The sequence below is a fragment of the Alternaria conjuncta genome (assembly GCF_024043145.1).
Source record: "Alternaria conjuncta strain BMP 0040 chromosome Unknown scaffold_6, whole genome shotgun sequence".
Taxonomy (NCBI): Eukaryota; Fungi; Ascomycota; class Dothideomycetes; order Pleosporales; family Pleosporaceae; genus Alternaria; species Alternaria conjuncta.
Genome location: NW_026250095.1, coordinates 304,639 through 317,853, shown reverse-complemented (window position 1 = coordinate 317,853; position 13,215 = coordinate 304,639). Strand labels below are relative to the sequence as shown.

At 53.8% G+C, this 13,215-nt stretch overlaps 6 protein-coding genes across 6 annotated transcripts; 2 read left to right on the top strand and 4 right to left on the bottom strand.

Moving 5' to 3' along the window:
• Window positions 1-689: 689 nt before the first annotated feature.
• J4E85_004486 (uncharacterized protein) lies at window positions 690-1,972 on the bottom strand (the record flags this gene model as incomplete). Its single annotated transcript, XM_051468742.1, has 2 exons — window positions 690-1,055; window positions 1,112-1,972. The coding sequence occupies 2 exons, from the start codon at window positions 1,970-1,972 to the stop codon at window positions 690-692; spliced, it is 1,227 nt and encodes a 408-aa protein (XP_051326957.1).
• Window positions 1,973-3,109: 1,137 nt separating this feature from the next.
• J4E85_004485 (uncharacterized protein) lies at window positions 3,110-3,787 on the bottom strand (the record flags this gene model as incomplete). The annotated part of the gene is made up of 2 exons (XM_051468741.1): window positions 3,110-3,609; window positions 3,772-3,787. The coding sequence occupies 2 exons, from the start codon at window positions 3,785-3,787 to the stop codon at window positions 3,110-3,112; spliced, it is 516 nt and encodes a 171-aa protein (XP_051326956.1).
• Window positions 3,788-4,647: 860 nt separating this feature from the next.
• On the bottom strand, window positions 4,648-5,964 carry J4E85_004484 (uncharacterized protein; the record flags this gene model as incomplete). Its single annotated transcript, XM_051468740.1, has 1 exon — window positions 4,648-5,964. One exon carries the CDS (start codon window positions 5,962-5,964, stop codon window positions 4,648-4,650), a length of 1,317 nt encoding a protein of 438 aa, XP_051326955.1.
• Window positions 5,965-6,692: 728 nt separating this feature from the next.
• Window positions 6,693-7,490, top strand: J4E85_004483 (uncharacterized protein; the record flags this gene model as incomplete). The annotated part of the gene is made up of 1 exon (XM_051468739.1): window positions 6,693-7,490. One exon carries the CDS (start codon window positions 6,693-6,695, stop codon window positions 7,488-7,490), a length of 798 nt encoding a protein of 265 aa, XP_051326954.1.
• A 147-nt stretch (window positions 7,491-7,637) lies between these two features.
• On the bottom strand, window positions 7,638-10,383 carry J4E85_004482 (uncharacterized protein; the record flags this gene model as incomplete). The annotated part of the gene is made up of 2 exons (XM_051468738.1): window positions 7,638-10,264; window positions 10,314-10,383. 2 exons carry the CDS (start codon window positions 10,381-10,383, stop codon window positions 7,638-7,640), a joined length of 2,697 nt encoding a protein of 898 aa, XP_051326953.1.
• Window positions 10,384-10,765: 382 nt separating this feature from the next.
• Window positions 10,766-13,188, top strand: J4E85_004481 (uncharacterized protein; the record flags this gene model as incomplete). Its single annotated transcript, XM_051468737.1, has 3 exons — window positions 10,766-11,177; window positions 11,227-12,299; window positions 12,430-13,188. The coding sequence occupies 3 exons, from the start codon at window positions 10,766-10,768 to the stop codon at window positions 13,186-13,188; spliced, it is 2,244 nt and encodes a 747-aa protein (XP_051326952.1).
• Between the last annotated feature and the right edge of the window lie 27 nt (window positions 13,189-13,215).

Below are 13,215 nucleotides of genomic sequence, written 5' to 3'. Positions count from 1 at the left end.
GCGGAGGAGGAAGCGGGTAGTCGGCACTGCAAGGGATGGAAGGATCGGTTGAGATGGCAGCGTGCGGTTGTGAGGATTAGTTTTGGAGTCGCGTGTTAGTTGAAGCGACTTCGAGCTTTTCGACGCGACCTTCATGCGGCTATGGGACGTCTCTGGGTGATGTCGCATGGTGCCTGGGAGTAGAGGAAGGACGCTCACAGGGTTATATGTCAGTAGGCACCAGGGCTGGTACGTATAGCATACTCGTCTCTGACACCATGATGGGGCCGCCCATATACTCCTGGACCCCTTTGGCAATAGATGTTCTAGAGAGAGGTACTTGGATCGGCGTCGTTGGCCAGACGGACGTCGCGCAATCTTCGTGTGACGGACGCGTGCGCGCTGAGGCTCGGAATCAGGGTGATTCCGAGAGATTCCGAGAGGGCCAAAGCTTCACAGCACAGCAACCAGCCAACAACTCAAGTTATGCAGAATGTTATTAGACTATATTCATAAGTTGAATGTCATGGTATCTCCAGTGCTCAATAACGCCTCGCTATCATGATCGTCAAATGTCGCCGACGGAGGCTACCCAGTAAATGCACAACCCATCCTTCCTTCTCGATTCAATCTCGTCCGCACCACGAGGCAGGTGTGCAGCCTCATCCTCAGAAGCTGATATAGCCCAGAAGGTCATTAGTCTAAACTGCTTAGACCATCTGCTCACCGTGCCTGTCAGCACCGACAGGCTTCCTCTGCACGCGGCTCGAGGCGCTGCCGTGGTGACCGTGAGCAGGCCCGTCAGGATGCGGCATCATGGTTCCCCTAGGACCATCTGCGGCATCGAAGGGTGCACCGCCCCAGCTGGTTCCCTCAATCGTACCCCATCCAGCCTTGCGGGTGAAGACAGTGTCGTGGAAGCCATCGAAAGAGCTTGGACCGGCGCCGTAGACGAAAGGAGCGTGGCGCATGAGAGGGATGTGGTTGAAACGGAAGTCCCAGACGGAAGCATAGGTCATGCGGTAGGCGCTGAAAGCCATCAGAGTGCCGATGACCGCTCCGGCGAGAATGTCGTACTAAAAGTTTGTCAGTAATTGTTCCGCTATACTAGGTGAAGATCTTCAAGACTTACCCAGTTGTGGTACTCGTCGATGGTAAGAGCACCCCCAATCAAGCAAGCTCCGAGGATAGGTGCATAAAGAGCGATGAGCTTCCACATAGCCGGGTGGTGGTTGGAAAAGACCTTCAACTTGGCGTTGAGGTACAGGTACAGGTAAACGAAACCAGCGAACGCAGCTGTGGTGTGACCGGAAGGCATAGACTCAAGACTGTCGTTGATCTCTTTCCTGTCACCTGTGCAGATGCTACGGTCGAACATGATCTGACGGTACCCATTTGCGACGTTGCCATATGCGCTACCGGCTTCGACACCGTTGTCGTTGGCACCGACAGTGTCAAGGATGTCGGCAGGGATGACAGGCTTGCAGACGGCGAGGAAGTGAGGACGAAGACCTCCAATGAGCCACTTGATGAAGACCTGGAAAACAGCTGCGGTGATCAAAGCGTAGAGAAGTCCGATGGTAGCATTGTTCAGGTCCCAGAAGCTGCGAGCGCGGATCTGCACGATCAGGAACACGGCAAAGGGGATGAAGAACGCCATGAGCGCGGCAGCCCAAATGGGAACAATTTCGTTGCGCATAGGGTAAGCAAATTGCGGGTAGACAATCTCCCCATCTTGGAAGATGATGGGGAAGCTGCGGCTCGGGGCTGGATCAGCGAAGTATACACCGAGACCGACAGCGCCCATGAGGGCCATGGTAAGGATGTCGAGCCAGGTAGCCTTGATCCATGATCCGAAGCCAGGCCTGCTGTTGTAGGAGGACGAGCCGCCCTTGGAAGCACGTCTAGGCCTGGCGCGCTTCTCGTGAGCACCGGTTGCCGTTGTGGTGTCTGCGGCGACGGGCGTCGTGTTGCGCTTGTTGAAGAACCCCATTTTGTTGGAAGTGGGTTCGTTGTTGATCCGTTGAAGTGCTGGATTCGAGGTATCTATACCGCGTGCTGATGACGTATTGTTGTCTTTGTTGTGATTGTTTGTTCCGGAAGGGGTCACGCAACAAACGACGTAGCGTGCCAGCAAAGCCAACAGCACTTGCACTTAGCGGACCGACTGAACAGTCAAGGGGAGAGAAGAAGATGGATTGGCCTTGTGGGAACTCGACAGAAAGACTTGTAATGCGAGTCTTATACCCCAAAGCCAATTTCCACACTACAAAGTGTCACACGGCCACGCACTCTGTCAAACGACATCATTTTCGCATCTCTGCCACTGCGTTGGTAAATTACCAGCCACAAACCGGTTGCTAACCCTGCTGTTACTCTCGATCTGGACGGCTGGCGGCATGGTGATGTGGAGGGCATGGCGATCTTAACGCGATTAAGCGGTCTGACACAAGGAATCTTGGAACCTGCCAAAAGCTTGGTGCATGTAGCCAAAGCTTGGTTTCGCTAGCGGTGGCTTTGTGTGGCTGATTTGGTGGCGGTGATGTCAGGAAAGTGGCTTTCGCGGCATTTTGGTGCCGGATCTGCTTTCGATTCTTCACGATGTGTGGCGCTGGGCCGATGGTTCTGGTTTCCCATGTGCGTCGATGCGCGATGACCGTTGGTGACGTCAGATGTATGCATCTCGGAGCGATACACTCATTTCGATGGGGTGAGCATCCTGCTCACGACACATCGCATCTCATCAGCACATCAGTTAAATCATGCACCATACGGCAAAGTTGCTTGTGCTGGGTGCAACTTCCAAAATCTGTTGTTCTTGAACGAGCATCTCTCCAGCGGTTGAGCGCGTCGGATCGTTGGCTTCACTCAAACACGCGTCGTCACGGTCAACAAGAACTCAGGCAGAGACTGCATGTTCTCTTTGGATTCGGTCAAAGCGGGTACTATAAAGAAACCTGTTGCGCAAAACTCCTTATAATAACAGACAAAATCAGGGCTGGTTGACCCACCCTGCACCCGATTGCTTCAACGCCCTGTTCTCCTCCTGGGTATCATCCGCCTCAAACCATCGCGCACCTCCTTCCCCTCTCTATGTGCATTCAACTCCCTAGCACAATTACAACATGATCTAAGAGTGGATGTGAACCTCGGTGCTTCCGCTACGGTGCCAAGTCGCAAGAAGCACGCCACAGCGACCGCACTTGTGCTGGACGTCCTTGAGTGAGTTCATCACATAAGGAATGCATCCCAAGCAGCAAAGGCAGCAAAGACCGAGAGCCCAGGCGTGCGTCGAGTTTCCCGTCTCGAAAGCGACGTTGGTCATGGCACGCTGTCCGCATGCAGGGCAATCTGTAGGTGCAGGTCCACGGTTCAAGTTCGCGATTGGTGTGGCGTTCTGGTAGACGGCTCCGCTTTGTTGTTGGGGAGGCATGCCAGGCTGGGCGCCAGCGTGGTCAGGTTGCACGTATGCGCCTTGCGGATGCTGAGGCGCTGGCGAGCCAGTAGGGTGATCTTGAGGCTGTTGTGTATACATGGCTGGTTGCTGCTGGTATTGTGCGTTGGGATCTTGGTGGTAGATAGGTGGTTGACCGGTCGCGTCTGGCGATTGAGGGTATTGCTGCATGGGCACTTTAAGACTGTTAGCAAGATAATCATGATATTTGGGATAGGGAAATTGAAGGCTAGGCGGCGTAGTTGTTCAAAGGACTATGCGCTTCATAATGGCGTAGTTCTTAAGTCGCATTGAATCGCGTAGATTTCGTACACAACAGCCGAAGGGCAATTACTAACCGTTTTGCTTCTCCATTGTGAAGGTTTATATCGTCGAAGCCGGTGGAATACTGGTTTGTGTTTTGGTGGTATGAATGAGCAAAAAGAGTTGGGCGTTATGCAGCGGCGTTTACAACAACATGTGAGATTGGACGTGGCTTTTATCGAAGCCTTTAGGCGTTCCATCGTCGCTTGGGTCCACGGCCAAGGGGGCTCAAACCGGGTATCGCAAGCACAGCCTTCATTTCGCGTGATGATCACTCGCCGTTCACCCCGCGTAAGGCTCTTAGCTGCTTGACGAGGCCAATGAGCGGTCCGAAGCTCGTACACGTAGCATGACTGTATGCAGGACTTGGAGGCGCTTCAGCCTCAGCTGCCCGCATTGGTGATGGGGCGAAGGGCGTTGGCGATGAAGGGTGCAAGTAGCGTGCCAGGGAATAGCGAGCCAAGGCTGTAATTTCCCGAAGCGGTTTGACGCAGTCCTGAACTTGGGGGCCAAAATCTATACTATTCTCATCTTATGCAAAGCCTTGCGTTGAACGCCTGGCTGACACGCCGCACCACAACGGACATCGGCATGCTTTGTTGCCACGTCGTCTTGGCTACATCACATTAGATCTCGAAGTAGACATTGCGCACAAGTATGATGGCATTTGACATTAGGTGTAAGGCTGTGCAGATAACCGCGATCAGCACGTGGTTACAGGATATCTACTAGCGACTAGGGGCTGCCCGTTCCTGCAGATGCCTATTTTTGCACCGCTGTGCCGCCGCAAGGTTTGTTGATTCGACCAACCGAGACGTAACGAGACCAGGTGTGCGGAGACGGAACCGGTGAGCTGAGCGTGTGGGCAGACTGATTCAATTTCACCGGTTATGCACGGCCTTTTCATGGCTTCAGTATCTCGTATCCATATCGTCTAGATCAACGTCGTCTTCTGACTCTGAATCAACGTCGCCGTTCGTTGGCTTTGCATGACCGACATCGCTCCGGTTCAGCAGTCTTTGCTGTTCTGGGGTCAGGTCGACGACAGTAGGCGCGTAGTCGCCAAGCTCCTCATCAGCGTCTGCACCATTGACTTCCATCTCTACTCGTTCACCGTCCTCTAGCTCAAGCATACCGCGCTTTAGATAAGAGCCCTCTGGTTCCCATGCGAACTCTTTCTGCATATATTCTTGCAGATCCTCTAGCTCATCTACCAAGTCAGCTTTCCACTTTCCGTCGAAGTCGTCGAGAGCTTTGCGGAATTGGCCGAAGAGCGGTTTCAAGAAGCCTCCGCCAACATCATTCATGTCGAACAAGTCGCCTTTTATATTAGCGCAATGGCCAAGCTGTATCCGCAGGCATCGCAAGAAATCGAGGAACAGGCGCGATCGCTGTTTGACGGCTTGCCGACATGTGAGTAAAAGGCGCAGGAGCCGCTTCCACTGTTCGAGACAGGAGTTGTTGTTGAGGGTCAAGACCATAAGGAAAGTAAACTGCAGCTCGCCCAAGATTTCGTCCTCTCGTCCACGTAGATCACTCGCCTGGCAGTGGTTGTCGATGAGATCTCCCAGAAACCAGGATCGGTCTTGCGCGGCTTCTGTGCGTTCCCTCCCGGTCGCGCCTTCTCTCCATGTCTTTTTCAGGTCGATGGGCAGGAACCGTAGCTCCTTCTCCGGATGTAGCATGCTGTTGCTATTCTCTAGGCCGGGTATTTCGTCCAGGTCTTGTGGGGCGGATGATGCGGATGTCAAGTTCCAGTGATCCGGATTCAGGCCACATATCCTCGATAGCATCGTGGGTGTGACTTGCGATGTAAGCTTGCTCCAGTCGGTAGATTCCTCAGACCAGCCTTCTTCAGCACCAGAGTCCCCTTCCTGGACGGTTTGTCGGTAAGGTGTCAGGCCATCTTTCCATATGCTTCCCAGGTTCGCCTTGTGTCTCAGGACTTCGGTCTGCGAGGTTTCGGCTACGAGGTCTTCGGTGCTCTCGTCCCATTTCTTAACGAAGACTTGCGGCGAACCTACGCCGGGGGTGACGTAGAACCAGGCGCCGTGCCTCACAGACAAAGTGCTGTCGCTTGCAGTGAAGACGAAATGCAGGCCTGGTGGAATGTTTTTGACTCCTCGAAAACGTGGTGATGAAGTGAAGGACAGGAGGTCGATGCCGGCAAGTGCCTTGGGGGGCAGATTCAGAAGCAGTACGCAGTTGTTGATTATTGACGGGTCCATCCTAGGGCGGAAGATTTCCTCGAACCAGGAATGTCGGAGAATTTTGAGAATAGGCTGTTCGCAAAGCTCTACTCGAGCAGGTGAGAAATGGGTTATCATTAATTCCAGGAAGGGCAAGACGCGAAAATATTAAAACACGTGAGCGCGGCAGCCTAGTTCTGATGCAGGGTCCAGGCAATGAACGCAACCAAGGGAAGAACGCAGGCGCTGAAAGTGGTCAGGAAGGAGTAGAGGTCGAACGGACGCGTCGCCCCCAGCGCTTAAGATTGTTTCGCCGCATGAGTAGCTATCGGGGGAGCTTGTCGACATCTGATGCCATGTACCGGTAAAGAGTGACCGATATCTCCCCGAAACACACGCCATACGTCATTGAGTTAGTACGAGGCTCGGCTCGGGATGGCGATCTCATTCCGACTCTCCACTTGTGCTGGAGGGAACCATCTGATTGATGGGTGTCCCTTGACAAGAAGCCGTTGTGGCAGCCATCCTGTTGTCTAGACGCGATCTGCCTGGGCGACGTGCAACCTCGACGATATCTCATCGCCCTACCCCGCCCGGCCCGACCCACTGCCAGCAGTGAAACCCTCACCCACGCCCCGAGACCAGCGCGCACGCAAGGGAGCAGTTGCAGGTGACATAAGCCCACGCTCTTCATGTTACCTGCAGAAGCATCCGTCCGAGCCATCCAACAGACGACGCACTGAAGACGCACGCGCACAACCGCCGCCATGGACCGCCGCCGCACCCCCGGCCTGTCGTCGCTCTCCTCGCGCGGCCTGCAGAACCACCACTACACGTCGCACGGCGCCACGCTGCGAACCCGCAATGCCGACTCCCTCTCGACCCAGCTGTCCGTCTTCCAGTCGCTCCTCCACAACTTCGCCGTCACCCACTCCAAGGATATTCGCGCCAACCCTGCTTTCCGCGCCGAGTTCGCGCGCATGTGCTCGGCGCTGAACATCGACTTCCTCGCTTCCTCGTACCACCGGGACAATAAAGATGGCAAGCCAAGTGGCGCTGGCGGGGAGAGCATTTGGGCACAACTGCTGGGCGGGAGTGTGAATGACTTCTACTTCAACCTGGGCGTCTTGATCGTGGAAGAGTGCCGGGCCACAAGATCAGAGAACGGCGGGCTCATCAGCGTCTCGGATCTCAAAGCCCGCATATCCAAATCCCAGCGCATAGGCGGGAGCATGGAAGTCAGCGATGACGACATCAAGCGCGCCGTGGACTCGCTCGCTCCGCTCGGATCTTGCTTCTCCATCATGAAGATTGGGCACAGAAGTTTGATAAGAAGCGTACCCAAGGAGTTGAATACCGACCAGAGCACGGTACTCGAAGCCATACAGGTTCTTGGCTACGTCACAGTATCCATGTTGCAGCTGAATCTCAACTGGGAGAGGCCTCGAGCCCATGCTGTGGTTGAGGACCTCATGGCAGACAGTCTGGTCTGGGTCGACACACAAGCCGGGGAGAACGAATACTGGAGTCCGGCCTTCCTCACTGCCGCCGGCATGAGCTCGTAGCACTTTCATAGGCTTGACATGAGGAACGAGCGCACGAGATACGGCATTATGATACCCGGTGTTTCACACCACAACGTAGCAGACAGTTAGATTGTATCTTTAGGCAAACTCATCATTACATATACAGACTATCATACATCTACTGCATCACCACAAAAGTTCAGTGTTGCAAATCCTCGCCTCCTCGCTGTCTTTCCACGCGCCCCTGGTATGGCTCAATTCAGGCAGTACTCTGCGATGCCACCTCACACTCCATCTGCGAGCCGTGTCTTCGTCTTCAAAATCCAGCACCCATCGATTGTATACGCGGTTCATGACTAGCTGATTCGTTTGGCTGGGGCTGTCTTCGTTTGCACCAGATAGCATGCTCTGAATCGCCGGGTCATCGTACGTCGTCTCCAAATCTGGATTCGCTGGCTGTTCAAAGGTGCCATATGCGCGAGGCCGATTCGACGAGACGGCCTTGGACGACGTCTTCAGATTAATCACGTCGCGAAGACGGTGAATCGATGTCTGCGACTCGTTGCGCAGGGGAAGAGTCATGCCATGCTTGTAGGCATCGCGAGAGAAGATTTTGAAAAGGTCCGACGTGCTAGGCTCGTAACCTTCGATATGCATGAGCACCCTCCATACGGGGTTTCCCTTCTCGTCGACCGAGGGCGCGATGGGTTGGTAGCCGCCTCTCTCCACCAACGTACGCAGTACGGGGTTATAGGGCTGCATGAGAACATTGAGACTCATGGGGTGATGTGCGGGTAGAAGATTGTAGGATGAGATGGCAGCTGTGATATCTTCACCCTCTTCGAGGAACCCTCTAGGGGGTGGAATAGCGGAAAAGATACTCGCGGGCTGGTGGAGAGCGCTCAGCTTGTGCAATCTCGAAGCATTCTTCTGATACGCGAGGGCTGCCTCTGCGTTCTTGAAAAGTAAGTAGTAGAAGGGCAGTCGCTCTAGACTCAGCGGGTCACGACCAGGCACAATCTTATAAAGATCGCCATCTCGATGCCAACCCTCAATGTGCTTGCTCTTTGGTATGATGCGACGGAAGTCGGCTTCAGTCAGCTCAGTGCTACAGTTCGTGAGTTGAAGAACGGTAATTTGTTCCCCCTGCTTGCGCAACGAATTGACCACTTGCTCTTTGAGTGACGGAGTAGGGTCGTAAACTTCCCGACGAACGATAGGCGTTGAGTCCGGGAGGTTGAGCTTGGGATACCTATCGCTTTGCTCGGGCTGACGAGGTTGCAGAGTAGTGCTTGCCTCCGGGAAGAGTTCTTCAAGAAGCGATTGCTCACTCATTTCGGCGGTACCCCGTGTTGGTTTTGGTGATAGATTGGCAGTAGTGGATGGGCTAACCTCTGGCTTCTGCTGCAAAAGCGGCGATGTCCTCATAGATTGCTCGGTCGTTGTACTCTTTCCGTCACCGTCTTCAGTAGTGGCGCTCAAGCCGTCTGACGACTTCATTAGGCGTGACTGTGTATGAATCCTTCGCGTCAACCTCTCGCTGTCAATCTTCTTCTCTGAGCTTTTTAGCTCAGAGCCTCTCGGGAATTTCTTCACGTTTTCGGCATGTTCGCGGGCTTGCCGGCGATACTCTTCCACCGACGGGAGTACTGGTTTCGGCGCTCTTGGCGTGGTTGGTGAAATACGAGCAAGGTCTTTTTTCAGCTCTTTCACACTACTGCCAATCTTGGATGACGTTGCTCTTATGTCGCTGACGTGTAGCTTCAAGAGTAGATCCGGTCGCCCATTCACGCGAGCAGAGTGTTTTTGTTCCGCGTGGAGCAATTCCCAGTTCCTGTATGACGCTCTTAGAGCCTGCTTAAGCTCAAAGTCACCCTCGATTGCTGCGTCTTCATCCAATACGCGTATGCAGTCACGAGCATGTCGGGTAACTGGGGCCACTGCTAGAGAGCGTGCTGTTTCTAGCTCTGTAGCCACACTGCCTAATGTGTAAACCGACTTACGGAGGGCTTTCTGGCTATACTCAAGTGTGCGAGACAGGGTCTTCGGATAGGAAGTATCAGAATGACGGAAAGAAACCGGATCGCCGCTCATTGAAGCATGTCCTAGTAACGACTGTATCGGGGTGGAAGGGTATGCATCGTTCCGGGGTATAACAGGTGCCGCAGTCGGTATGTCCTGTTCCCTGGGGGACGAAGACGGCAGCTGTCCCAGCGCAATCTTTGTTTCTAATGCGGCCTGGAGGGCTTTGACTTGCTCGAACAGGCCCTGAAGCTGCTGACGTATGACTGTAGTATCGTCATCTCGAAGAGTTGTAGCGACCTCCTTCTCGTTACTTGTGGTCGGATTCTGCCTACTCTGATCTTTGCGTATAGGGTCATGGTGTTTCCGTCCACGTTCTCTTGTTTCGGGAGACACAGGTAAGGCCAGAACCTTCCTTACAACAGCTGGCTGGCCCAAGCGTCTCTCCACAGTATGTTCGGCCTTCCTCGCGGACTTGAAATCTCGATCTCGACTGTCCGCCTTCCCTGTGTGCTTGTCCTGTGGGCGTGTTCCCGAATGTGAATGCAATACCCTTCGCTGGCGCTGCGCCAGCGATTCAGTGGTCTTCCTGATCACCACAGCACCAGTGTCATATGTCTGTGCTTCGGATATGCCCTTCCCCTCTTCATTCGATTCGGACGTAGGACGGTTCTGGGCTTGCGATTGCGATTGCGATTGCGGCGGCGATGGCGGTTGCGATTTGGTAGACGGTGTAGTCCGGGTCCAGGGTACAAGTCTGATCAAACCCCCGTTCAACCAGCTTTCCTTCTCTGTTGTGTGGCTGTCGGCAGTGGTGGTTTGCGGGGATTCATCGCCGACGGTCGAGGACGGTGCGGGCGTCGTCCTGTGGGCGCAGCGAATCTGGTACGCGGTCCCCGAAGGATGACATGGCCGAAGATGTCGAGGAAGGCGCGGCGGTGGCATAAATTGCACGGCTTCGTAACATGGCAAGCTACCCTCTCTCGAGCGCGATACTCAGAAAAGCTTCGGAATGGGCCCGCGCTAGCACACCCATCCGGCCTAGCTCCCCGGTCGCTTAGTCACCCAGCATCCTTCACCACATTGGGCTGCATTGGAGGGCCCTGACAATGCTGCGCTAAGAGGCAATGGGACCTAGGTACAGGTGGAGATGAATTCGCATGCTAATTAGAGACTTCCAAACCTGAAGCCTTCAGTACACACGTGACGTGAGTCACACCAACGGCGCACCCAAAGCACTTCCGAGATTTTCACCACCCGTCTTGACATTTGCTGCAGTGCGCGGTGACAATATGAGCCCGGCAACATCTTACACTCTGCGCCCTCTGGAGCGCAACCCTCCGAGCATTCCCAGTAACGCACTCGAGGGCGGTGCCTTCCGCGTTCATTTATCACAGAAAGAGCTGAAATTGCTGGGGCTTGTCAACGGCGATTGTGTACGACTGAGTACTGCTGCCGGTTTCAAAGGTTATGGAGTGGCCTGGCTAGCCTCGCAGACAAATCCTGGCAACAAGCCAATCGCCAAGGTGTCTGATCTTCTGCGAGAGCAATACGACCTCTCGCTTAATGATCCCGTCTTCATTGAGAAGGTAGACTCCTGGAAGCCTCTCAAATCCATAGAGATCAGTCTCGCAGATGCACCAAATCAAACTGCCAAGTTCAGCTCGAATGAGCAACTTTTGTATTGGCTACGACACACTTTAGGTAGGTCAACGATCATACTTGGCTACTGTTTCTGACAGCTATGTAGCAGTGGACTCTGACATTATTCTTCCGGGATGCAGCTTTCCAGTTCAACAAAAAGGCTTCAAGCAGAAGAGCCAGAAGTTGCGTGTCACCGTGCAGAACATTGATCCGCTGCCAACTGAGAAGTACGCGACATACTTCGACGAACTTACTACTGAAGTCACTACCACGGGTGATATCCCTACTCAGCAGACCCCGAGAGCTTCTAAGCAGATTCTCCAGGTAAGGGGTGATGGCATCGGTGGACTTTCTGCTCACATCACTACGATGAACAGACGCCTCTCTTACCTCACAAACACTCTACCTCATCAACGCGACGTACGCCTTTGTGGACCTACTTCTTTCTTACTACACGGCCCCGAGGGTACAGGCAAAAGTCTTCTATTAGAACGGCTAGCGGAATGCCCATGGCAAGAAGTTTACCGAGTAGATCCAGACACGCATCCAAAAGGACAAGCCAAGGCAATATCCGATGCTTTTGAGGACGCTCGTGACAACCAACCGAGCTTGATCATAATGGATAATCTCGACAGGTTTCTCGAAAAAGCTGAGACACTTGTAAACAGGCTGCGGGAAGAGTTGGCCAAGCTGGGCGGTAGCCAAGTGGTCGTCGCAGCAGCAGCGCGTAGCATATACGATGTTGATACCAGACTTCGATCACCGTCAGCTTTCAAAACGAAGCTAGAACTCTTTCCACCCAACACCACTCAGCGGGAAGATATTCTCCGACAAATTTTGGGCACTACAAGCAAACTTGGAGGCCTTGACTTCCCATCGCTGGCAGAGCGCACACACGGTTTCGTCGGACGCGACATTCACGATCTGTGTCTTCTCGCCCGAGACCGACGCGAACAACAGATAGATGAGACTATAAGCGAGGAAGAAAAGACCACCTTTGGCGAGAAGCTTGAGCAAACAGACTATGTTTGTCAGGAAGACTTTGATGCCGTATTCGGAGAGGTACAACCGACGGTTCTCAAGGACAGCATTCTAGAAGTGCCCAAGGTCAGATGGACAGACATCGCCGGTCTGGATCATGTTCGCGCTGTGCTTGAAGCCATTACCATCCGCCCGTTCAAGGTAAGCTGTATTCCTATATCATCTCTATATCATCTCTATATCATCTCTATATCTCCCACCGCCGTATACGATGCACCCTTAGGCGTTCATCTACTTCTGCAACCAGGCTCAAAGCTAATCGCATCTCCAGTATCCCGACCTCGACATCAAATTCGGCGGCCCTCAATCCCGAAAAGGCGTTCTACTCTATGGCCCCCCCGGTTGCGCAAAGACCCTGATCGCACAAGCCGTTGCAACGGAGAGTAAACAAAACTTCCTCGCAGTCAAAGGCTCTGAACTCATCAAGATGTATGTGGGCGAGTCCGAGCGAGCTATCCGGGATGTGTTCCGTAGAGCACGCGCAGCAAAGCCGTGCATCATCTTCTTTGACGAAATCGACTCCATCGGCAAGTCGCGCGAAAAGACACAGGATAGCGGTCTCAATGTCGTTACAACCCTGCTGAACGAGATGGATGGTATTGAAGCACTCAAGGATGTGTTCATCATCGGCGCGACCAATCGGCCTGACATTCTCGACTCGGCGCTCATCCGTACCGGCCGCTTCGACGCACACATCCACATCGGCCTTCCGACTGAAGAAGCGCGGAAGCAGATCCTGCAAATCCATACGCGGAAGAGACCGCTCGCAGAGGACGTCAATCTCGATGTTGTTGCCAAGAAGACAGACGGGAGCAGTGGAGCAGATATCAGTGGATTGTGCGCCGTCGCTATCGAGTTGGCGATTACGGATTACACAATGGACCCCAATAGCGAGCCGAAAGTTTACATGCGACATTTTGAGCAGGCGCTGCAGCAACACGTCCCACATACCATTGCGGATGAAGCCGAACGGTACAAGAACTGGCGGCCAGGCACGTCGCTGTCGGAGCCGTCGAAGTCAGAGAAATAAGCAAATGATGCTGTTAGTCTCTAAGAT